This window comes from Felis catus, chromosome A1, assembly GCF_018350175.1.
Source record: "Felis catus isolate Fca126 chromosome A1, F.catus_Fca126_mat1.0, whole genome shotgun sequence".
NCBI lineage: Eukaryota > Metazoa > Chordata > Mammalia > Carnivora > Felidae > Felis > Felis catus.
Window position 1 is genome coordinate 7,832,272 of NC_058368.1, and position 24,602 is coordinate 7,856,873.

General features: G+C 37.3%; 1 protein-coding gene across 5 annotated transcripts in view; it reads left to right on the top strand.

The window, feature by feature from the left end:
* PAN3 (poly(A) specific ribonuclease subunit PAN3) overlaps window positions 1-24,602 on the top strand; it is a 133,367-nt gene that overhangs the window by 78,989 nt on the left and 29,776 nt on the right. For 3 of the 5 annotated variants that reach the window (XM_023250322.2, XM_023250324.2, XM_023250332.2), the window contains 4 exons: window positions 16,508-16,755; window positions 17,891-17,947; window positions 19,190-19,294; window positions 20,379-20,436. In XM_023250322.2, the coding sequence (XP_023106090.1) occupies window positions 16,508-16,755; window positions 17,891-17,947; window positions 19,190-19,294; window positions 20,379-20,436 (468 nt within the window). The remainder of the gene's footprint in view (window positions 1-16,507; window positions 16,756-17,890; window positions 17,948-19,189; window positions 19,295-20,378; window positions 20,437-24,602) is intronic. The other 2 variants (XM_023250326.2, XM_023250333.2) reach the window with 1 other exon arrangement.

Sequence of the window (24,602 nt, forward strand, 5' to 3'; positions counted from 1 at the left end):
ATTCGACTAAAGGATGGATAGTTTGGGCAGCGTTGGACAGCTCTATGAGGGGTCTGTTGGTTTAACTGAAGGGATTGTTGAGTTCAGCAACTTGTAATTCCCCTAATTATAAGGGGTTGCTGTTGTGAAAACAGGGTTTGTGAAGGAATCAGTTCTGGCAATTAACATCACTATCCTTATTGATTCCGTTTTTATTTGTCACCACACTTCATGGAACAATTTTTTAAAGTATAGAAATTTTACTGCTATTTGTTTCCAGCAAGAATTAGAACACCCTGCGAGGTCAGCATAGGATTTTGCTGAGTATGAATCCAAGTACCCTTTTTTCACATGGGGTTATAAACATTTCTTTCAAGTAAACCTTTTGGCATTTGGCTGTTTCATTTTTGCAAAGGTAGTTTGCATTTGTGGCGTGAAACTAATAGGACTAAATTGACCTTAATTTGATTAGTGTATATTTTACTAGATCTGTGAATAATTACTATTTTGGTTTATGGTTAATATTGTGATATGCTTTGATAATTACCAATTTTTACCTTAAAAAGTTAACAATGTTTTTTGGTATCAATCTGAGGAAATGGGAATGTTTGATTAAATGGGTTTTTGAATCTGAAACACTGAGGGACTTAAGCTACAGAAAGAAAATTTTTGTTTATCCTGATATTCTAGGCAGATGAATTAAGCAGGAATACTGTGGATTATCTTTTTGGAGGCTTTTAAAAACAGGATGTGACACGTCATAGAGAATATTTTGGCCAAAGGTACATCTGTGTGGTAACACATACAATGTTATGGTTTAGGATTGCAAATACATTCATTTTATTTTAGCCATTGGAAAGTTAGTGTGATTTAAAATCTATAGAAGAGTGGGAATTTCAACTAGCCAGTATTTAAGTTGACTACTAAATATCTTTTATTATTTAGGCTAGAAGTGCAACTGAACATCTATCATGTCAGAGTTTGGAAAATTGGGCTATTGATGGTGAGCTTTTAAACAGTTCAATGTCAGGTTCATTAGTTGCAGGATTGTTTTGACCTTAACGCATGGTACTTTTAATTAAGAACATTTGTAGCCAGTTTTGATAACTATTTGCAAAGCTTAGTCTGATTGAATGATGAAATGATTCCAGGGAAAAAAGTAAAGTCTATTATCTTAGCTGTTACTTCTTAATCCTGTTGCTTTTTGGATGCTGGTTTGTTTTATTTTGTACAGTCTATTTGAAGATTAGATCCACATTTTAAATATACGCATGCTTGTATGATGGTTGTCTCAGTTATATCTTGATTTGAAAGTTTTCTCACCTGAGTTTGTGGCTTAACGGTGATGGTAAAATGTTCCCAAATTAAAATTTGGTAAAATACTGACTATTTTTTTTACTTGATGGCAAGATCTTGAAGTATAGTTGCTGTTAGTCCCCTTGTTTGGCAGAAAAGTGACCAAAACTGTAATCTGGATTTACCATATTTCCCTGGATTCTAAGATGCCGTCTATTATAAAATGTATCCTGTCAGTTTAATAATAGGTTTTGGGGGGAGCAAAATTCATGTCACTAGATACATAAATTTTAAAACATCTTTAATAAAAGAACCCATACATCCACATTACTAGGATTCTTCAGAAACCCTGAATTCTAATTTCGTCTTTAAATTCAAGGATCTTCTGAGTCACTCTTGTCTGTAGCAGTTACACATGGCTTCATGGTCACTTGTTTCTTTTCACAGTGCCTAAAGCTTTAGGACTGATGGTATAACTGAGGCCTATTCTAGAATTCCAGAAACTCTAACAGATAAATGGTTTTAATTGGTTGTACTCTGATCCCATCCTTTAGGATTTTATATTTGACAGAGTGGAAAATTGACAACTCTGCCTTTAATCACATTTTTTTTATGCTATAATTTTTCCTCCTAGGTTTATTACTTTTATATAGCCATTAGGGATTTAAATTTAGGTTAAATTCAACAGCTTGAGTGCTACACTGAGCTCTGTTAGCACGTGAGGGGCCTATATTCTAGTTCCATTTCTATGAATACTGAATTTATATGACTAAACAGGTCACCGAGTTACTCTGGGCCTTAGTCTTCTGATTTGTAAAAAGAGGGTGAAAGCTCCGTCTACTTCTGGCTTAAAAATTGGAAGTGATAAAACATTCTCTTCAAACTATTGCTGCGTTCATGAAGTAGATTCTTATTTATCTTTAAAATTAAGTAGACAATTAAGTAGTTCTTAATTATCTTAAAAAGATATTTATGAGTTTAAGGGTGACTCAGTGGGGTGATTATCACGAAGCAGAAATCGACCAGGGATTTTTCTAAATTTAGGATTTTTAAATGTATAGATTTTTACTATAAGGCAAAATAGATGATGGATGATGACTTTGATATTTGTGCAAACAAGCTTATGCTCAAGGTCATTCAAAGTTTAAACTTAAAAGAAATTGATTTATTTTAGGTAAAGTTACTAATTATTCGGATAGCTTTTCTGTTTCCTAACTGGATCAAAAACTATGTCATGAGAAAAATTTTAGTTCATATTACAAGGCATCACTTAGAGTGAGCTGTTTTCCCCTAAAACCATTCCTAACACCTTAATAGACTTCAGTTGATTGATACTATTTTCTCCACTCTTAAAATTGCCTTTCAGTTTTTAAAAAGTTATTTCCTCTACTAAAGAGTTGAATCAGGGGCGCCTGGGTGGCGCAGTCGGTTAAGCGTCCGACTTCAGCCAGGTCACGATCTCGCGGTCTGTGAGTTCGAGCCCCGCGTCGGGCTCTGGGCTGATGGCTCAGAGCCTGGAGCCTGTTTCTGATTCTGTGTCTCCCTCTCTCTCTGCCCCTCCCCCGTTCATGCTCTGTCTCTCTCTGTCCCAACAATAAATAAACGTTGAAAAAAAAAATTTAAAAAAATAAAAAAAAAAAGAGTTGAATCATAATGTTATCTTTTTAAAAGCAGCATATATGCACTCTGTTATATGTATACATGTATCTTAACTATAAATACCTTTCAGGATTTAGGATGATTTCTTAGGATACTTTGTAGAACTAGAATTTTTAGGATAAAGTCTGGGGATATGTGAATCGTTTTTAAGCTATTGAAATTGAAAGCAGCTGTTTTTAGGATGCATACACCAAATCATAGCCTAGATGCTCCTCTGTAGGATTACTGAGTCCAACTCTTTTTGTTAGTTATTTACTAAGAATAAAGTGTTGTTTCATATTCTTCTAATGTTTAAATAAGTAAACGTTTTGAATGGTTTCTATAATTTTAGCGTATTAGAAGCTAAAATATGGCTTAACTAATAATCTTACAAAGTCTTTTTTATTTAATGGTAGTAGCTTAAATCTTATATTAAGCCGTAACATTTAGTGTATATACTTAGATAGTTCAAATACTTGGAGATAGGAGCAGGGGAAGCATATAGGTTTAGCCCCTTGAGCTGCATTTAATTTTTTTTTTTTTTTTTTTTTGCTGCATTTCCTAGCCATGGAGTGTGCATCACTAATATGTCATCTTTTCTAAACATGTATGGATAAAATGTAGTGAAATTCACTGCCCTTGTCCTAGGGTTTGCCTTTTTTTTCTCCTGTTCCTTCCCTGCGGCAGAGGTTTAGATAAGAAAATATTTGCTCTTGTATTTTTCTGTACGTACTAGTACATACAAACTAGTGGATACTACCACTCCACTATAGAGCAGAATTATGAAAAAGTGGTGACTATGCTGGAGGCAGTTGAAGGTGTCTGTGCAGAAGTGAGTTACCATAGCAGGCTAAAGACTGCTATCCTTAAAAAAGTCTGCTTGCATGGTTGGCACTTGGCTGATGTCTGGGAACTTGGCGGTTGAGGAGTGTTCCCATTGTTCCCCAACTGATTGGGGTGGTTTACTGTGCCTAGACTCTTTGTGTGAACAGTTCGGTTTATGCTGCACACTTGCTTTCCTTCTGGGAGTTTGGAATTCTAGTATGTGTTAGGCAGAGGCTGCCTCTCATCAGTTCCCTATAAAAACCACGGGCACGGAGTCTCTGATGGACTTCTCTGAACACATAGATTGTACATGTGTTACTGGAGGAGTAGTGAGCTGTGTGAACCCTCCTGAGAGTAAGAGAGCCTAAGGAAACCTACACATGAATTCCTCTAGACTCCACCTGTGTGTCTCCTTGAGCTCTGGATGTGCATGCTTCTTACATTGCTGTGATAAATCTTCACCCTGAGTGCAACTATATGCCGAATCCTTTTGATTGAGTTCCAGTGAATTTCTGAACATGGGGGGTGGTCCTGGGGACCCCCAGTCAAGGATCTTTGTTTCTAAATTTATGGAGAAACTCTATTTTAAAGCAGTTTTATTTATATAGGAATTATTCCCTTATGGAGTGTTGAATGCATTTCTTATGGTATTCTGTAACTATTAACATTTTATTTCAGAAAGTTCTATTCAGTAGGAATCTGTCTTGCATACAGTATAGTTACTTAGAGTATATTGGGGATTTGTTTGACAAGTTGCAATTGCAAATAATTTGTTTGACAGGTTGCAAATTGCAGATCATCAAATTGCAAAAAAAACTCCATGATCTCCAAACTTTAATTGTTAAATGATTACAATTAAATACTTAAACTCACTTTCTTTTTCTGCTAAGAAAGAACAGCTAGTGATAGAAATGAACTAAGAAATAAAGTTTGTGTCTGAAACACTGGAAGAGCAAGAGGGAAGAAGTGTTCTGAACTTATTTTGGAGTTGACCTTTTATACCCATCCTTTAAATCGTCAACAAAGTCAAAGAAAAAGAATGTATTGTTAGTATGTTTAAGACTCTGTTAAGAGTTTAGGAGTAAAAACTTAGTGTCTGTGTTTTGGGCTATATCTGCGTCATTTTATTTTGGGGGGGGTGTGATTGGGGAATTTGGTTAAGAAATGAATAAATTAAGGAATGTATTTTTAATAGTGACTTTGTATTTTCTATTACTGGATATTATTAAATGAATTCCTTAGTGTGATTTTCTTTTGGATGAGGCCCCAAATAATGAGTCTGTTGTTAAGAAGATAATGCTTCTTCTATTTGCCTTCAAGTTCATCTGTTCAATATGAGATATATTTTGATAATTTCTAATCTAAACCATTCTCTACAGTGTAGTCATACAGGGTAATTTATTACTGGGGATTTAGTTTGGTTATTGGAACTTTGTTAAAATTATTAGTAAGCTAGGTTTACCCAGTTCCCTATTCAGTAGGAATCTACTGAATTAGTAGATTCTACTGATTAGTTTCCCTACATTGACCTGGAAAGACTAACGCTAGAATAATCAGACTGTTCTGTGAGAAGAGTGTCCTTCACCCCAAATTCTTTCAAATTCCTTTCTTTCATAACGGTTTGTGGCTTGGTTTGTATTTGCTTTCAAATAGTGATGGTCAACATCTATGCCACTCGATAGCATAAACATTTATTTTTCTCCTCCCAGCTTCTTGTATTATGCAGGTAATTTTGGTGATGGCATTCTCCATTTTCTGATTGTGGCTGTTGCTCTATTTAGCATCTTGGTTGTTGGTACCAAAAAGAGGAGACTTTAACCTCTCTATTTATTTTCGACGAATTTCTTGTGTTCTAAGAACGGTGCCATTACAAAGTGTAGTTAGCAATATAGAGAAGAGAGGATTAAGGCACAGTTCTTCCCTACAAAGACACAGTTTAAATTGTGTAGTACTTGGAACAAAATATAAAGTACAAAATGATGGGAATAATTATAAAATATGGGTATCAAGAAAATTTTTTTATAGGATAAGAAGATTTTTCATAAGGCCAAATTGTAATTTACTATGAGGATGGGGGTTAGAGAATTTGGTGTTGGCAAGGAGGATTGTTGATTAATGTCCCAGAGGAGGAGGCAGCTTTAGAGACTTGGGGATACGTGAAGCAACATGGAGTTGAATCTTTCGGTGAATTGAAGAGAGGGGCTCCTGGGTGGCTCAGTCGGTTAAGGGTCTGACTTTGGCTCAGGTCATGATCTCATGGTTCGTGAGTTTGAGCCCTGCGTCGGACTCTGTGCTGACAGTTCAGAGCCTGGAGCCTGCTTAAGATTCTGTGTCCCCTTCTCTCTCTGCCCCTCTCTTATTCACGCTCTGTCTCTGTCTCTCAAAAATAAATAAATGTTAAAAAAAAAAATAGATGAGGAGAATCATCATCATTATGTCTCCCTATCTATGAACATGGACTATCTCTCCATTTCTTTCCTTTCTCCAGGTCTCCTTTAACATCTTTCCACAAAGTTTTACTATTTTCTGCGTTTAGGTCTTAACATATATTTTGTTGGGTATTCTGAGACACTTTGTCGTATTATGATTGGTGTCTTTAAAAAATACAGTTTTTCTAATTGATCATTTTTAGTGTGTAGATAATGCATGTTTGTATGTTGGTTTGGTATTTCTAATATTTTATAGATTCTTATATGTGGACAATTACTTGCAAATAATGATAGTTTTATCTCTTCCTTTGCAGTCTTTTTTTAAAATTAAAAAAATTTTTTTTTTATTTACATTCAAGTTAGCATATAGTGCAACAATGATTTCAGGAGTAGATTCCTTAATTCCCCTAGCCTCCCCTCGCACCCCACAACCCCTCCAGTAAACCTCTGTTAATTCTCCATATTTAAGAGTCTCTTTATGTTTTGTTCCCCTTCCTGTTTCTGTATTATTTTTGCTTCCCTTCCCTTGTGTTCATCTGTTTTGTGTCTTAAAGTCCTCATATGAGTGAAGTCGTATGATATTTGTCTTTCTCTGACTGACTACTTTCGCTTAGCATAATACTCTCTAGTTCCATCCACATAGTTGCAAATGGCAAGATTTCATTCTTTTTGATTGCCGAGTAATACTCCATTGTATGTATGTATGTGTGTGTGTGTGTGTGTGTGTGTGTGTGTGTGTGTATATATATATATATACCACATGTTCTTTATCCATTCATCCATCGGTGGACACTTGGGCTTTCCATACTTTGGCTATTGCTGATAGTGCTGCTATAAACATTGGGGTGCATGTGTCCCTTGGAAACAGCACACCTATATCCCTTGGAAAAATACCTAGTAGTGCAATTGCTGGGTCATAGGGTAGTTCTATTTTTAATTTTTTGAGGCGCCTCCATACTGTTTTCCAGAGTGGCTGCACCAGTTTGCATTCCCACCAGCAGTGCAAGAGAGAGCCTCTTTCTCCGCATCCTCGCCAACATCTGTTGTTTCCTGAGTTAATGTGAGCCATTCTGACAGGTGGGAGGTGGTGTCTCATTGTGGTTTTGACTTGTATTTCCCTGATGATGAGTGATGTTGAGCATTTTTTCATGTGTCGTTTGGCCATCTGGATGTCTTCCTTGGAGAAGTGTCTATTCATGTCTTTTGCCCATTTCTTCACTGGATTATTTGTTTTTTGGGTGTTGAGTTTGATAAGTTCTTTATAGATTTTGGAGACTAACCCTTTATCTGATATGTCGTTTGCAAACATCTTCTCCCATTCTATCGGTTGCCTTTTAGTTTTGTGGAGTGTTTCCTTCACTGTGCAGAAGCTTTTTATTCTGATGAGGTCTCAGCAGTTCATTTTTGCTTTTGTTTCCCTTACCTCTGTAGACGTGTTGAGTAAGAAATTGCTGTGGCCAAGATCAAAGAGGTTTTTTGCCTGCTTTTTTCTTGAGGATTTTGATGGCTTCTTGTCTTACATTTAGGTCTTTCATCCATTTTGAGTCTATTTTTGTGTCTGGTGTAAGAAAGTGGTCCAGGTTCATTCTTCTGCATGTCGCTGTCCAGTTTCCCCAGCACCACTTACTGAAGAGACTGTCTTTATTCCATTGGATATCCTTTGTTGCTTTCTCAAAGATTACTTGGCCATACGTTTGTGGGTCCATTTCTGGGTTCTCTGTTCTGTTCAGTTGATCTGAGTGTCTTGTTTTTGTGTCATCCTTTGCAGTCTTTTTTGTGTTTTGTTGCATTGGCTAAGGCTTTTAATATGATATTATATAGGAGTTGTCATAATTGACATTTTTGTCATATTCTATATTTAAAAGGAATGTTTCTAATGTTTTCATATTTAGGGAGAGTTCATTCCTGGCACCTCAGATGCATTTGTATCTGAAAGGACATCTTTTTTTTTTTTTTTTTTCTTAAACTTCTCTGAAAGAAAAAAAGAATTACTTCTGTTTTTTCCTGGAAAGGGTTTAAAAGTAACCTTTCTCAACATTTAGTCATGAGGCATTTATTCAGTGACTCCTGTGGGCCAAAAAGCTGAGCAAGACAAATATAGCCACTTTTATGGAGTTCACAGCTTTTTATTTTTCATTTTACGACTTTGTTTGAAGTATTTACCATTATCATGTCAATTAAAAAGTTTCAGTTGACAGATATTGCCAAATTGTTTTCCAAAAGAGATTTTAACAACTGATATTAAAGTGTAACAGTATTTATATGCCACCCATCTTTTTACTAATTGTCTTAATAAACTTTTTAATCTTTGCCAATCTGAGAAGAGGCCAGTAAAGAGGCTGGTTTTAATTTGCCTCTCTTTAATTGTCAGTGAATATGAGCATCTTTTTAAATATTTGAGGCATTTAAATTTCTTGTCTACAAACTGGCTAGTAGTGTCATTTTTCTTTTTTCTTTTGGTTGCTTTCTATTTTCTTAATTTTAAGAACTATATTAAGCAAATTAGCCCTTTTTTAAATGTTGGAAATATCTTTTTTTGCTGTTGTGTAGGAAATTTATTTTTGAGGAAGTCAAATTGATTAAAATTCTCTTTTGACTTTTGCATTTTGTGTTTTCATAATATTTTAAAAAATATTCTTTGAGGTACTTTTCTTTTTAAACTCTTTAAATATTCAGTCAGAATATTTGCCTGAAAAACGAAAAGACCACTTGCTTTTATCTGTTTTATCTAAATAGCCATCTTTGCTTATATCTGGATTCATTCTGTCATTTTGTGACAGCTAGTAAGTTGTCTTATCTGACTGCTGTCCTCATCTCCCCTCAAGTTTGAAATGCCAGCTTTATCTTACTTCTTCATATGTATTTGAGGTCCAGTTTCGTGCCTGTTCTATTGTATTGACCCACTATTGATATGAACCTTTAGCAAACATTTTCATTACTGTAGCTTTTATCACTTTTTACTATCTTGTGCTCTTATATCACACTTTATTCTTTCTACTTTTTCTTAATTCTTCCTCTGTACTGAATATTCTTTAATAGTTTTCCTGGCTATTCTCAGTGTTTATTTTTCCACATAGATATAATTGGTTTGGCTAATTAAAAAATTATTTATATTGAGCTAGCATTATGTTTTTAGATCAGTTAAGGGTAGTATTGAAGTCTCTATAACAAATAGGTACAGGTATTTATTTCCTTTTGTTCAGTTTACCTTTTGTTTCTGTTAGTAGAGTTTTAATCTCTCCTTTATATAAGCCCTGTACATTTCTAGTTCGTGTAGACCTGGATTTTTATGTTTTGTTGCGTGTTGAGGTATAAACCACGTATCATGAAATTCACCCTTTCAGGACGTACAGTTCAGTGGTTTTTAGCGTATCCACAATTGTGTAGCCATTATCACTGTCTAGTTCCACAATTCCTCACTTTACCTCAAAGGAAACTTCATACCTGTAGTAGTTACTCCCCATTTCCCCATCCCTAGCCCTTGGAAAGCACTAATCTACTTTAGGTCTTTATGGATTTGCTGTTCTGGGCATTTCATAGAAATCGAATCATTAAATAAGTGGCCTTTTGCGTCTGGCTTCTTTCACTTACCGATGTTTTCAGGGTTCATCCGTGTTATAGCACGTATCAGATTGTCCCCCTTTTTATGGGTGAATAATATCCCATGGTATGGATGGATCTGATTTTATTTACACATTTATCAGCTGATAGCCATTTGGGTTTTACTCTTTTTTGACTGTTACGCATAATGCTGCTCCGAACATGCATGTTCCACTGTTTGCAGGAACACATGTTGTAAATTCCTTTTGGTAGCGTACTTAGGAGTGGAGTTGCTGGGTCATATTATAACTATGCTTAACCATTTGAAGCGCTACCAGACTGTTGCCCAAAGTGACTACATGACATTGCCTTCCCGCCAGCAGTGTTTGAGGATTTCAGTTTTTCCATTTGCTTGCTAATACTTGCTACTGTCTTGTTTTTATTATAATCATCCTAGTGGTATGAGTGGTTTTGTGGTTGTGATTTGTAGGTCTCTAATGACTAATGATGTTGAGCTTCTTTTTATGTGCTGCTTTGCCGTTTTTTAAAGTTCATTTATTTTAAGAGAGAGTGCGAGCGCTTGTGCGTGGGGGAGGCGGGCAGAGAGAGTGAGAGAGAGAATCCCAAGCAGGCTCCACACCCTGAGTGCAGAGCCCAATGCAGGGTTCAGACTCACCAACCGTGAGATAGTGACCTGAGCTGGAATCAAGAGTTGGACATTTAACTGACCGAGCCGTCTAGGCACCCCCTTATCTGCCATTTGTGTGTCTTCTTTGGAAAAATGTCTATTCAGACCCTTGCTCATTTTTAAATGTAGTTATTTGTTTCTATTGTTGAGTCATGAGAGTTCCTTATATATTGTGCATATGAGCCCATTACTGAATATGAGTTGTAAATATTTTAATTGATAGTTTACTGCGGAGTGCAAAAAATTTTCAATTTTGATGAAATCCAGTTTACTTTTGATTCTTTTGGTTATGTGTGCTTTAGGTGTCCTATTTTAAGAAACCATTGCTTAGCTGAAGATCCTGAAGGTTTATGCTTGTTTTCTTAGAGTTTCATAGTTTAGCTCCTATGTTTAGGTTATTGGTCCATTTTGAGGTAATTTTTATATATGGTGTGAGGTAGAGGTTGGATGTTTTATATTATGTTTCTGTTTTGTGTAGTTGTCACCCCTAGAATTTTACCATGCTCGCTTTTACTAAGCATGAAATTGTGGAAGAGGAAGGAGGTAAAGATATTATTATGAGGATTTTTAATGACTTTGTTTCTTTCTGCCCTTTTTTAATGTTATAATTCCTAGAATCTTAATTATACTTTGACTTTAATCTATCTCAGATTAATTGTTCTTCTTTCGCTGTCAGTGCTTATTCAGATTTACCCATATAATTTGATTTTCTATTGTTTTAGGGAGAAGGAGTTACCTCTATACTGAGTTAATCATTTAATTGTTCTTTCACCAAGGAGATGTGAGAGATAAAAATGTCTTCATTGTCCCCCTCATTTGCAAACTGTGTATAAACTTTAATATGACCATTCATTTGGGGTGCTTGGGTGGCTCAGTCGGTTGGGTGTCTGACTTCGGCTCAGGTCATGATCTCGGGGTTCGTGGGTTCAAGCCCCGCATTGGGCTCTGTGCTGACAGCTTGGAGCCTGGAGCCTGCTTCGGATTCTGTGTCTCCCTCCCTCTCTCTCTGCCCCCCCCCGCCCCCCCCTTTCAAAAATAAAATATATGACCATTCATTTTCCTTCCTTTGATTATATTATTTCATTGTTTAATGTTGCTGTTGCTGATGCAGGTTTAATGTTGCTGATGTCATTGTTTTTTGGGAGTTTTTCGTTTTGTTTTTAGATAGTTTGTCTTTTTTCTGGTAGCTTTTTAGATTTGTCTCTTTATCTTTGTCACTCTACAATTTCAGTTGACTGACAGATTTGTTTTTACTTACTCTGTGTAGATCTGTTGCTCAGGATTTCTTCAATTAGGATTTATATGGTAAATTAATTCTTGAAAATCACAAATCTTGTCTTTGAATATTGCTTTGTCTCCCCAATATTCTTTCTTTTTTTTTCTCCAGGAAATTTGCCTTCTCATTCTACCTTTTGTGTCTCCTAACTACTTTTTCATATTTTCGAAGTTTTATTTTTAGGTAATTTCCTCAGTGCCTTCTCTGGTTTATCTTTTCTCTCTTTGATTGTGTCTACTTTGCCATTTAACTCGTTTGTTGAGTTTTTCCCCCCTTCAATTTCAGTGATTATATTTTTCACTCTTCGAGAGTCTAGTTCTATTTAAGAACAAATGTCCTGTTTTTCATGTTTGTCATTTCTTTCATGTCCTTAATCATTTTAGTTGTTTTATTTCTTTTACAGGGTTCTGTTTTCTGAGATTCCTTTTTCTCAGGGAATTAATTCTCAAGTAGATTGTGCATTCCAGCTCTTTGAGAGTTCTTCTAAGTGGGATTGTTTTTCTGGGGGGCAGATCTTGTGTATTCTGGGTTGTAGAAGCACTCATCAAAAACAGTTGGTGTTTGCTTCACGCAGACGTCCAGTGCCGGTGCAAGTTTCATGTGAAGTTCTCACTGGGATTCCTATCACATGAAGTCTGCTGGAAATTTCCCCTCTTACACCTGCGCATGATACAGGCATTGGGCTCTTTTCTCTGGCCACCACCCCGGTCTGCTCCTTTCCTTCATCTCTCTCTTCCACAAGCAAGCTTCCTTTTTTTTTTTTTTTTTTTTTTTTTTTTTTTGGCCTCTGTTGGCCAGTAGGTAGAAAGTTTTCTCCTCCTACATTCACTGGTGTCGCAGCTTTTCTAGACTCCTTGGCTTCACACTGGGATTTGGGTTCCGTTCCCCGTGTTTTATGGGCTGAAGGCCATATTTCATATTCTCCTGTGGGCATTAAAGCCTCAGTTAGAGACTATATCTGGCCCAGGGTTTTTTTCCTCAGACTTTCCGCAGTATAACCTCTTAATTCCAGATTTTTCTTTCATTTCTTGTTCTTGGAGTTCTTTGTTGTTGTTCTTTTGACCTTAGGTATATTTTAAATTTGGGTTGTATTTTATCTTGTAGTTCTGTGTATTCACAGTTTCGGTAGGGGTTGAAGGGACGGTATCATGTTAGTGGAATCTGATTTCCCAGAAACGATATTGCCCTAACTGGTTGTTTGTATTTAGGAATGCTGTTCATTTAGTATACGTTAATATTGTAATTACATTTACTGTAATGAATTCTCTCATTATTTACAAGAGTCTTTTTGTTGGTTTTCTTGTGTTTTTTCCAAGTATAGAATCATGTCATCCAAAAACACTGATAGTTTGACTCCATAAAGTACCCTTGAAGTTTTTTATATTAGTTCCTCTATTTTGTTAATTGCTCTGGTTAACTCCTCTGGTGAGCATTTCCGTATGGTTCCCTCACTTTTATTTGAATTGGGATACATTTAAGAAAAGATGTTTTTAAATGTTCTGAAGCAATTAATTTAACAGGTCTGACTCAAGTATCACAGTTTGCATTTAACCTAATGAATTATAGTGCATAGGTATTGTATATGATGTCACCAAATTGTCATTCTAAGAATAAATTATAAAAAGTAACACAAAACATAAATACAAAAATGAAATGTTTCTGAATCATCTTTTTTTTTTTAAGTACAAATTTCCATTCTTCCATATTGTTTCTTAATGGTATCCTCAGTGGTTTCTGTATTTGCTTAAGCGTTCTGGTGATCGAGTACCGGTTAACAGCAAGGCACTGGTGTGGGAATCACTACAAGTAGGCCTTCCCCCTGCATATGGAAAGAGCGAACTTCTAAAGGAGTATTTACATGTGAGAGAGATGAAATCAAACCTGTTCGTTTTCATTCATCTTTACTTTTAACTACCCATTTCTGGAGTATGGTTCCACTCCTTTGTGCTGTTTGTAATTTAGTCTTGTATATGGGCAGTTGGTAGTGAGTGAGTTGTGGCTATTGTCTTCATAGAAAAGTACAGAATACCTCTCTTCGAGCAGCTATGTGCATATTGTACTCAGTTCTTTAACATGTTTGTAAAATATTCTGGTGGCACAAAGCTGTGCCTTATGTGGCTAGGTTTGATGTTTCGGTAATTTGGGGTTCGTTTCATTTCTAGCTTCCTATGCATTTAAATATCCTGTTACCCCTGTGGGTGGTGGTACTTCATAGTGTACATGCTTTCTTTTGAATGTATTTAAATAACTTACCTGCCTCAGCTCAGATACGTGAACGCAAATGTCAGTGTTGTAACTTTGTTTTAGAACAGCTACAACATTGACAATTTCATAGAAAGCTGGCTACTTACAACTTCTAAATTCTGTGCATGAATTTCCTTCTTAATTGACCACAGATTGTTTTTGGTAATCTTTCCCCATGTATTGAGCCTTAAGGAGATAGTGTACCTTCTGTCTCACTTACACACCTACTCTGGTGTCAAGATTTTTCCCTTCACCCCGTGCTGCACCTCTGCCACCCCACGTGGCTTATGTAGTTGCTCATGTTACTACTACAAGTAATGGACCCCTTTCTACCCTCCAGTACAGGACTTAGGAACCGGGCGACCGTAGAGCATATTGACTAAGAGCACAGGCTTTGCAATCGAATAGATCGGAGTTTGAGTCTTGATTCTTTTGTTTAACAACCTGTATTTGTCCTTAGAATAAGTTTAAAAACTTTTTTAATGTTAGTTTCCTTTGCAGTGAGGTGAATATGACATACCTACCTCACAGGGTTGTTGTGAGGGTTGAACAGACTGATGTATATGAAGTACGTTTATTAGTGCCTGCCCCATGGACAGTGCTCAAGAATTGGTAGCTGTATTTCTTGCTGCTATTTAACTTAAAGGTAGTAAACACGTTCGCTTATCTTTGATGACTTGGCCAATTTTATCTTGGAAAGACTTGGAATACTAGCTTAGGAAAACTTTTAAATGCATTTCATATTAGGTAAGTGGGGAGTATTTATCTTTCAAAGATAGTTAAATAATTCAATTTTTTGCTGTATGGATTAACCTGCAATTCGATGTGTAATACAGAGTTAAGAAAACACAGAGAACTCTGGAACAGTTTTTTTAAAAAAATAAGCTTATATCTTAATATAGTAGCTTGGTTTCCTTATAAATAGTGGTTTTTTTTAAACGGGGGTTTAGATTTTTAGCGTTTCTCTTAGATACATTTAAGACACGCTTGAGAATGCCCGGCCTATTTTCATGTCAGTGCAGTAGACATTGTATTATAGCGGTACGACTGTCCCATTTGGAGTTTGGAGACCTGGCTTTGAGTCTTGGCTTTGCTTTTGACTTTGCACAAATGTCACACTGGTCAAGTCAGAACCTCTTCATGTCTGACTTCTGTACTGTGGTGCTTGTAACTTGACCTGCCTCGCCTTCCTAACTCATTTAGTTGCTCAGAAAATCAGAATAATTACCTTAAGGCTCTTTAGAAAGTGGAAAGGGCTATCCCGAGTAGAGATAAGTGTTATCTCAGTTCTCACCTTATTTTTGTCCACTACATCTGTCCAAAACACAGTGTTGGTGTTTTATGAATTTCTCAGAATTGAAATTCATGCCGTTGTTAATCATATTTCTCTGACAAGAGGCATTTTGGTAAACTTTTTTCTTGCATTGTGAGGTGGCATATTACTTTAAAGGTGTGTGTTTTAGTTAACTCCCCATGGCCACAAAGTAGTTCGGGGAGTAAGCTGAGTTTTTTAAAGAAGTGTGCCTATAGCTCTAGAAATTCTTTTCAGTCTCTGCTCAGAACTGATCACCTCCATTAAGCCTTTGATTGATTCTACCTGGTTTTAATTAACTCGCATTCCATCTGCATTTATGCATGTAGTTTGCAGTATGTTAATTTACAGTGGAGTGTTTTTGTAAGTCATTTTATGTCTTTTACATGTGACCTGGACTTGTTTTCTCGGCTAGTTGGAATCTCCTGAAGGGTTACGACAATTGTCCTTTCCTTTCTTCACATTAGAATCCTAATAGAGGATGCCCTGCATATAATGATTTCTTCTAGTTGTGTTTGCGTAAAACTTCCACTAAAATCTAGTGGCATCATTTGACCTAATATTACAGGGTACACATCTGCAGAAATTTTCATTTGTTTTAGTGTATGCCTATTTAGAGTTAAAAGACAAAAGGCATAAAAACAGTGTACTGCTTGATTCAAAAATAATAGTGTGTAAGCTGCCATGTACTTCAGCTGAGACTAGACTTCATTGTTTTGCTTTTTCAAACCATTCTGTTAACTGTATTTGGCCAAAAGAAATCTAGTAAATCTCATTAAATAGTTTGATTTTTGAAACTATACTACTGGAGGATAAGGTGGTATTTGCGTTAATAGCCATAGTTTTAAATGATTCTTTGCCAAAAAGGAATTGAGCCCTTGATGAAAGAAAGGCTTTTATTAAAGGCTTATAAAAAGGCTTTTTGAGAGTCCCAGTTGCTTATTTCTCATTTTTCCATAAAATTAATTTGTTAAATTACCGATGATTCTTACTATTGAAGTTTCTCATGTAAACCTTGATATGGAGGAGACTATTCTTGCAATAAATTTCCTAGCTTATTTGGAAATGGCTATGTTTGAAAAAAAGAAACGTCTTTACACTTGCTTTCATCAGAGCTTTCTCTAAAACAAACCAAGATAAAATCATGGCTTTTATTTTTGCACTTAAAGAATTTGCTAAAGAGGATGTTTCTTCCAAATGAATGTTTGCATTTTATTTTCCAGACCTTTTTCTCTAAAACCAGTTTTTGCTCCTAAGAAACATTTTTACGTCTTCTTCAGGAATGTCCTTGTCTGCCGGATCTTCTCCTCTTCATTCTCCCAAGATCACTCCACATACTTCTCCTGCGCCCAGAAGAAGAAGTCACACTCCAAATCCAGCAAATTACATGGTGCCTTCTAGTGCCTCTACATCTGTTAATAATCCTGTTTCTCAGACTCCATCTTCTGGTCAGGTGATCCAAAAGGAAACTGTCGGTGGGACGACTTACTTCTATACAGACACAACCCCAGCACCTTTGACTGGAATGGTAGGTCTACATGACGGGAGAAGTGAGAGTAGTCTTAACAGCAGTTCCTTCTTGATAATGAGATTAGTGAGGAGGTCGTCTCCCCCCCCCCCCCCCCCCCCCCCCGCATCTTTTTATTGTGATGTGAAAACGTATTTACTTTTCTAAGTTAGACGATGATCCTGACCTCTTCTCATCTCTTCAAAGTAAACTTTCTGTATTAATAATAACTCCAGTTTAGACAGAACCGGGTTTAATCACAAATCAGACTATCTTCTGGCTCTAGTTGAGTACTTTATGGCACGTTTGCTCATGGGGTTACCTTGTACTGGTGCTAGCTGGAGTTGATGTTTGCTGCGTTTGTTTGTAGGTGTACGTAGTTTTACCTCTGGTAAGAACTTGGAGAAAGTAGATGGTTTCTAATGGTAGTCGCTAAAAACAACTGATGATAAACTCTTGCTTCAGGTGAGGCAATGATTTAATCTCTAGATCTCTGGATGGTGGAGGACACATGATGATAAGGGGCTTCCAGTGTGGGTTATTGGTAAGGAAGGAGGAAGCCCAGCAGGGGAAACCCTGATCGTGGATGAAGAAAGAGCTACCAAAGGAAGGCAGAGGGAGAGAGGGGAAAGGGCAAAGAGGGAAGTGTCGTCATGTTCCATAAATTGTATCTCTTTGCTTCATTCTGGCTATGTCAAAAAATTGTTTTTTAACTGGTATGGTGAAATAAGTAGTGGATGAAGAGCTTGTGAGTTCGAAAGCCAAATTCCATTAAGGTAGGAGAACTGATCTCAATGGTAGACATTTGACATAATTACAGAGCATAGGTTTCGATGAAAAGTATGCTTGGATTCTAGTAAGCAGATTTTGATCTCACAAGTTTAACTAATGGCTTATTTTGATTAATGGTTTACTAAAAGGCAATTTGAAAGGAAAGATGACAGAGTTCTTTTATGTTTTTTTAAGAGTCCCTCCCGGTCCTGCCATTGTTTTGTGACTTTTGAATCTTAGTACCTCTGAGACCATTTCCCCAGTTGTAAATGGGGATAATAATTTAGTGAAAACATTTATAGAAGTACTTGTAAATTATGTAAAATGTTTCAAAAACTAATAAATAGCTAATAGTCTTGTTCTGTTTTGTTTTGTTTTTGGTCAGAGATCTTTCAAAAATTATCACAGAACAGCTTGCCGAACAGAAGGTCAAATAATTGAGGTAGAGTAGAGACTTTCCTTGGTTCTTTCAAGTAAGAATTCCATCAATGTGTTACCTTTTTTGGGGGTTTATTATAATTATTTACATTTTTATTATAGCATATTTGTAGAAAGTAGTTTAGTTTAACCTATAAAGAGGTTCTTTTGTCACAAAACTCTCTCAGCTGTTTTTGTAGAGATTACATAGGGCACATTTTTATGATGTTTTTACCCTTCAGACCACTGTTAGAAATGTGCTCATGGTGAACTTGAGCTAATTAAGCCAAACTGTGCTCTCTGGTGTAAGAAAACCGAGGCAAGAGAAAGGAAATCTTCTCCCTGCGGATATAGGTTAAAGGAAACCATACATACAGGTGTTGCAAAACCACTTCCTGGTTGAGATCCAGAGCAGCATAATTATCTGAGGGCAGCAGAAATCAGCTGAATTCATTTTACAAAGACGAAAAACAAAGCGTTTGTTTCAGCTTTTTAAAAAGGAAAAAGGAAAAGATAGTTTAGAATGTACGTTTATTTTGTATCAGGGGCCGGTGAAGAGGAAGGAGAGGCAGAGGCAGAAGAGAAGAAGCCAGGGGGTGGGGAAAAGTCCACTCGGAAAAATGAAAGCAAAGAGGCTTGAAGCAGATTCGGAAACTTTGCCATAGTTTTGCCCTGAGGGTATTTAAATAGACTGTTCACTCTTCCGTTCGCCTGAGCCGCGGACCAGACCCAGAGTCAGTCCGTCGGGCCGTCCTCCTCACTGTTGCAGTGTGAGGTGCTTACCAGTGTGGACGCAGCAGTCTGTCTAGGTTGGCCACGAAAAGCCCTTGCAAGGGGGTGGTTCTTTGGGGAGCCAGGGCAGGGTTACCTCGTTATCTGACCGCATCCAAACACCTCTGTCACCGGCTTTCTTCTCTCTTCCCGCTGCTTTAAAAAAGTGCTGACGGACTACATAACCTCTTCCAAAGTGCAGCTTTGGCCTCTCCTTGGAAGCTAGGTTTTACTGTGTCCGAAGGAATGTTTCCTTTCTCGTCAGACTTTTAAATTGATTACTACAAGATTATTTGTATAAAGTGAGTTCATTCTGAAAGTGTCCCGACAACAGCTGTCCTCTAAGGTGCTTATTAGTTCACTATGATTTAAAGATGAAAATGTATCCATTTTTCTATCGCTGTCATTTAAAGCTTATAGCTTTACCGAAACAATGGTAAAGCATATCGAGTGAGAAAGGTTGGTTATTACATTTCCCCCCTCCCTGCCTTTTTAGGTATTTCCAAACTACCACATATATCCTCCAACTGCACCTCATGTTGCCTACATGCAACCAAAAGCAAATGCACCCTCCTTCTTCATGGCCGACGAACTCCGACAGGTAGGCTTTCGGAGTTCCTGGGGGGAATCCGTAATGGCTGTTGTGCTGTAGCGACGAGCCGGAGAAAGAACGGAGCTCTTTTCAAATGAGATCATGTGATCAAACATGCTGTATGCACTAAAGCAGCTAGAATGTAGAGTGTATGAGTCCTAATTGGCATATTTATTTAAGGAAACCCGTTTTTCAAGAAAATTTGTAGATCAGTATGTGCTAGGACGTAAAACAGAATAAATAGCTACTTAAATGGGCCACCTTTTTGCACTTCGTATCCTGTGCATTGAAAGGTCTCTGAAATATATAAATAAATTATTGAAATGGTCTCTAACCTTCAGACCACTTTTTGTTAATATCTGGAGGTTGAGAATAAGTAGTTTGGCCTAGAAATAAACCTCATTTTAAAAGAGCTTAATATTGGGGCACCTGGGTGGCTGAGTCAGTTAAGTTTCCAGCTCTTGGTTTTGGCTCAGGTCATGATCTCAGTTTTGTGAGTTCGAGCCCCGTGTCCGGCTCTGTGCTGACAGCATGGAGCCTGCTTGGGATTCTCCCCCTCTCCCCACCGCCCTCTCTCGGCTCTCTCTGCCACCCCCACCTTGTGTCTCTCAAATATAAATAAACTTTAAAAATTTTTTAAAAAGTGATAGAGCTTAATATTTTCTATAAAGTAGGTTTTATAAAATAATTTGTTTTTTTTTTTTTTTAGGTAAACAGCTGGATATTATTTGATACGTAGAATTTCATTTTATACTTATAATCTCAGAAAAAAATGTTATTTCACAGAAGTTGTACCAGTATAATGTTGATGAATAAATTACCGATGAGCTTAGGGTAGGCCTTGTCTTCAGCCACAGAGTTATAGTTACGTGCTTTGGGTCAAAGCATAGCTACTTAACCCCAACCTTAATTATGGGCAGGTCTCTCCAGGCCTGGAATTTAGACGTTTTATCGTTATTAGAAATGTCATTTCATGTTGTTGACATCAAAAAGTGTGCGTATCAAAAAATATTAGTACTTATTTACTTATAATAAGAAAATCAGATTTTAGAAGCTCTGTTTATATGTAAATATACTTGTTTTCTTTTCTTAGGAGCTGATTAACAGGCATTTAATAACAATGGCTCAAATCGACCAAGCAGATATGCCAGGTAAAATGCGAGTTGGTTCATCCTTCCTTTTAAAGGTTATTAGGATCTCGGTGTACATGTTTTTATGCCTTGAACAGCTAGTTACAATTTTATGAGTGTATTTATTTGAAATCTACTTTTGAAGAGTTCCAAGATGCCACTGATCATCTAGTCCATTTCAGTTCTCTATGTGACAGTATTCTAGTTTGTCAAAAAAGTTGGTGGTTTTAAAATTCATGGTGATTTACCTCATTGTGCATTAGAATATTGTTTCCTGAAACTTGATAAAGTATGGGTACTTAAATAGACGGGGAAGGTAATTATTACTTTTGAAACTATGGTGTACCAGATAATGTGCTGATTAAATTCTTTATATGTCTTACTTTCTTCCTCATAAAAGTCCTATGACATTGACACGAATACTATCCTCTCCCTCTTACATATGAGGAAAACTGAGGTTGACAGGAAGGCTAAGTAATTTGCCTTTAGCACTGATGGCTAGTAATCAGCTGGTCAGTCAGGATTTAAAGCTAGGTTTTTCTGACTACCACAGTGTTTCTCAGAGTACATTAAAATCTCTTTGCCTAGCCTATTCTGTATATAGCAAGATTAAATATGGTATAATTTAGCAAAACTTTATAAATAATGCAGTAGGAATATATTTGCCATAATCTCAAAGCATGTGGTTGTAATCAAGGACTCAACATAGTCTACTGTGCATTTTCTTGATTGCTAAAGAATTAAAAGGAATAATATGTAGCTCTTACGCCCTAACACCAATCTTTTCAGTTTAGATGGACAGGGAACTGATCTGTCTTAACCTTTAAAGTATTCAGGTTGGAATTTTCCTTAATTATTTAACATTGTCTTTGAGGTCTCAGCTGGGATAAAAGAAGAAAAGAAAAATAAGTAGGTTTATTTTTGCCTTTCCAGTCTTTATGACCACAATCATGTATAAGTCGTATGACCAGAGGTTGGGCATAACTTGAAATTATAATAGAGCTTAGGAAATAGCTGGATACGAGATTAATATATGTCAGTTAAATTTCTGTAGGCCAGTAGCCAATAACTTAAATATAATTAAAAGAAAAGATGCTACTTACAGTGGTTTCAGCTTAGCAGCTAGGGAATAAATGCAACAAAAGATGTGTGCGATCTCAATGGGGGAGACTTACTAAGAGATATTAAGTAAGATAAATAATTAGAGCAAAATATTATATATTTAAAAAAAAATTTTTTAATGTTTATTTTTGACAGAGAGAGAGACAGAGCATGAGGGGGGAGGGGCAGAGAGAGGGAGACACAGAATCTGAAGCAGGCTCCAGGCTCTGAGCTGTCAGCACAGAGCCCGATGCGGGGCTTGAACTCACGGACCGTGAGATCACCTGAGCCGAAGTCAGACACTCAACCAACCGACTGAGCCACCCAGGTGCCCCCAAAATATTATATTATAAATAGGAAGACATAATGAGTAAGATGTCAGTTTTCCTAAACTGATGTATAGATGCAGTATAATTGCAGTCAAAGCATATGAGCTGTTTTTACTCGTAATACTTCTGGCATTTACTTCATGTCCTAACGGATTATTTATTAAGGGCACAGTCTGATAAGACTACTCCCATTTCAGATGCCCGCCAAGGTGGGGTGCCCAGGCTACCCCCATTCTGACCAACTACCAATTTGGGGGTTTCCATAACCACTACCACCACTCTCCCCCCACACCCCGCCGCACCAGTTCAGTAATTTGCTAGAGTGAGTCACTTTAGGACCTGTTGCTGGTTTAGTGTGTAGAGGCTACAGCTCAGGGACAGCCAAATGGAAGAAATGCCCAGGGCAAAGCGAGGGGGTGGGCACTTGTGTACAAAACTTTAAAAGCTTTTTATACTATAAAATATTAGCGAATAGATTTAACATGTCAATAGAGAAAGATTTCTTCTACAGGAGGCAAAGATTGCTGACTCTTAGAGAAAATACTGCTAAATTTTACTAAGTTAGAATTGAAAAGCAATCCAAAGATACCCACAGTAAAGAAAAAACCTGGAAGAAGATATTTACACAGTTGACAAAGAATATAAGAAAGACAATTCAGTAAGAGCATAAAAAACTCAACAGAAAGATGGCCAAAAGATAGGAATAGGCACGTAAAGAAAGGAAATTCACATGAGCAGTACATGTATGACGAGATGTGAACCATCACTGACAATTAGGGAAAGTTCAGGTAAGCTGCCATCTTGAAGTGCAGTCGTGTAAAGTGTTAGGATATGGATCCGCAGGCTCTCTGGTGCGTTGCTGTAGGGAGCATAAGTTGGGTGAACCTGTGATCCAGCACTTCTCCTCCTGGGAACAGGTAAACTCCTATACGTTTTCAGCCGCAAAATGTGTGACGAAGTATCCGTAACATTGTCGCTCAAAATAGCAGAAACTGTGATCAATCCAGAGTAACTGTGCTGCTGTCAGCTAATGGAAGGTGGTACAGCAGCTGAAAGGAAGGAAGTTCACTGAGCTGCAACAACCCAGAAGAAGATTAGTAAGTAAAGTGAGTTGCAAGAGACCATATACAGCATACTACCTTTTTACAAAGTTAACCAAAATTTATACATATATTTACATTTATGTAAATGTATGTGTATATGCTTATGTATATATTATGTGCAATGCAGCCATATAAAAAAGGAAGGAAGTGAGAGAAGGAAGGCAGAGGTTGGTAAAGAGAACCATAATTTAGATGTAAGTTAAAGGTCTGATGAGTACTGAGTTTGCAGATGCTTATTCTGCTATTAAGAATAATTAACTACATAAAACCAGGCCTTATGTAGACACGAGCCAGTGATCTGAGTGTCACAGACTAAAGGTTATGGTTAATCCGCTTCTGTGCCCCATGTTCCACAAGGTTTAGTAAATGCTTTTTGGGGGGGGGGTCACTGCTCTAACTGATCTTTTTCATGTCTTTTGTTTACTACAATCTTCATCTCATGCTGACCCATGCATTAATATTTGGTCTTGCTGTCTTTTTTCTCTCCGTTTTCCATTTCATAGCTCATGTTCCCACCAGATTAGTACTTCTCAAGTTTGAAGTCATAATTTATTTCCTGTAGATCAGTGCTTCTACACCAGGAGTGGTTACCCCATCACGGGTCATTTGGTCGTGTCTGGAACGGTTTTGGTTGTCACAGCTGGCGGTGGGGTGCTGCTGGCTACCGGTGGGTTGCCGAACACCCTGCAGTGCACAGACCAGTCCCTGACAACAGAGAGTGATCCAGTCTGGTATGTCAGTAGGGCCAAGGTTGAGAAACCGTAGTGAATCTCAGACATTCGATATCTTAGATTGGACCTATTATTTAATATGTCCTTCGAGGGGAGGTAGGGTTGAATAGAGCAAAGACACTAACATTTCATTTTATTTTTTATCACTGTTTTTACTATTACTTGGTGGAATTGGACCCCAGACTAAAACTTGGGGCTGACGTGAAGAATGCAGCTCTGTCCATAATCTTACACGTTGGTATCCCTAGTCTGATTTTTGATGGCCTAACAGTGATTTAGGCACCCCCTATTCCCTTTATTCATACTTAATTTTATGTATTTGTGAAGTTGAGCTGGAAACGAAGAGCAAAACGACAGTGCGTATTCCTATCAGTGGAAACGTTCGGTTTTTTAAGGTTAATACCAGGCTGCATACGATCATTTCAGGGTAGACTGGGAAATGTAGTGTTCAAAGATGACTTTCTGAAACCAGGTAACACCATATGTACAGACATAAAAATGAACGTTTTGAGGATTTTATTTAAGTCGTGAGGGAGCCGGTTGTAGGACCTGTTACTACTAGCTCAGGGGTATGGAAATGCGTGTGCAAACTGGCTTTTCCACGGAGGAGGCAGGCGTTCTTCTGCAGTGCTGCCAGTTACCTGTGTGCAGTTTACAGAGGTGCAAAATACCTTCCGTGGCATCAGAATCAGACATCGAAAAGCCATCCATTGGATACTCCATGGTCTTCCACTGAAGCACGATTTTTTCCACCCCGCGACGCAGAGAATTCAACAAGCCTTGCTTGAAAGGGCACACAGGGACAAAGGAGTTAGTACAATTTTTAGCTGATTGTGACCCTCCCTCAATCTCTTTGTCACACACTGGTGCTATGACTCCGCTGCTTGGCGTAGTGAATTTCAGGTCCTCAGTCTAGCATTTAT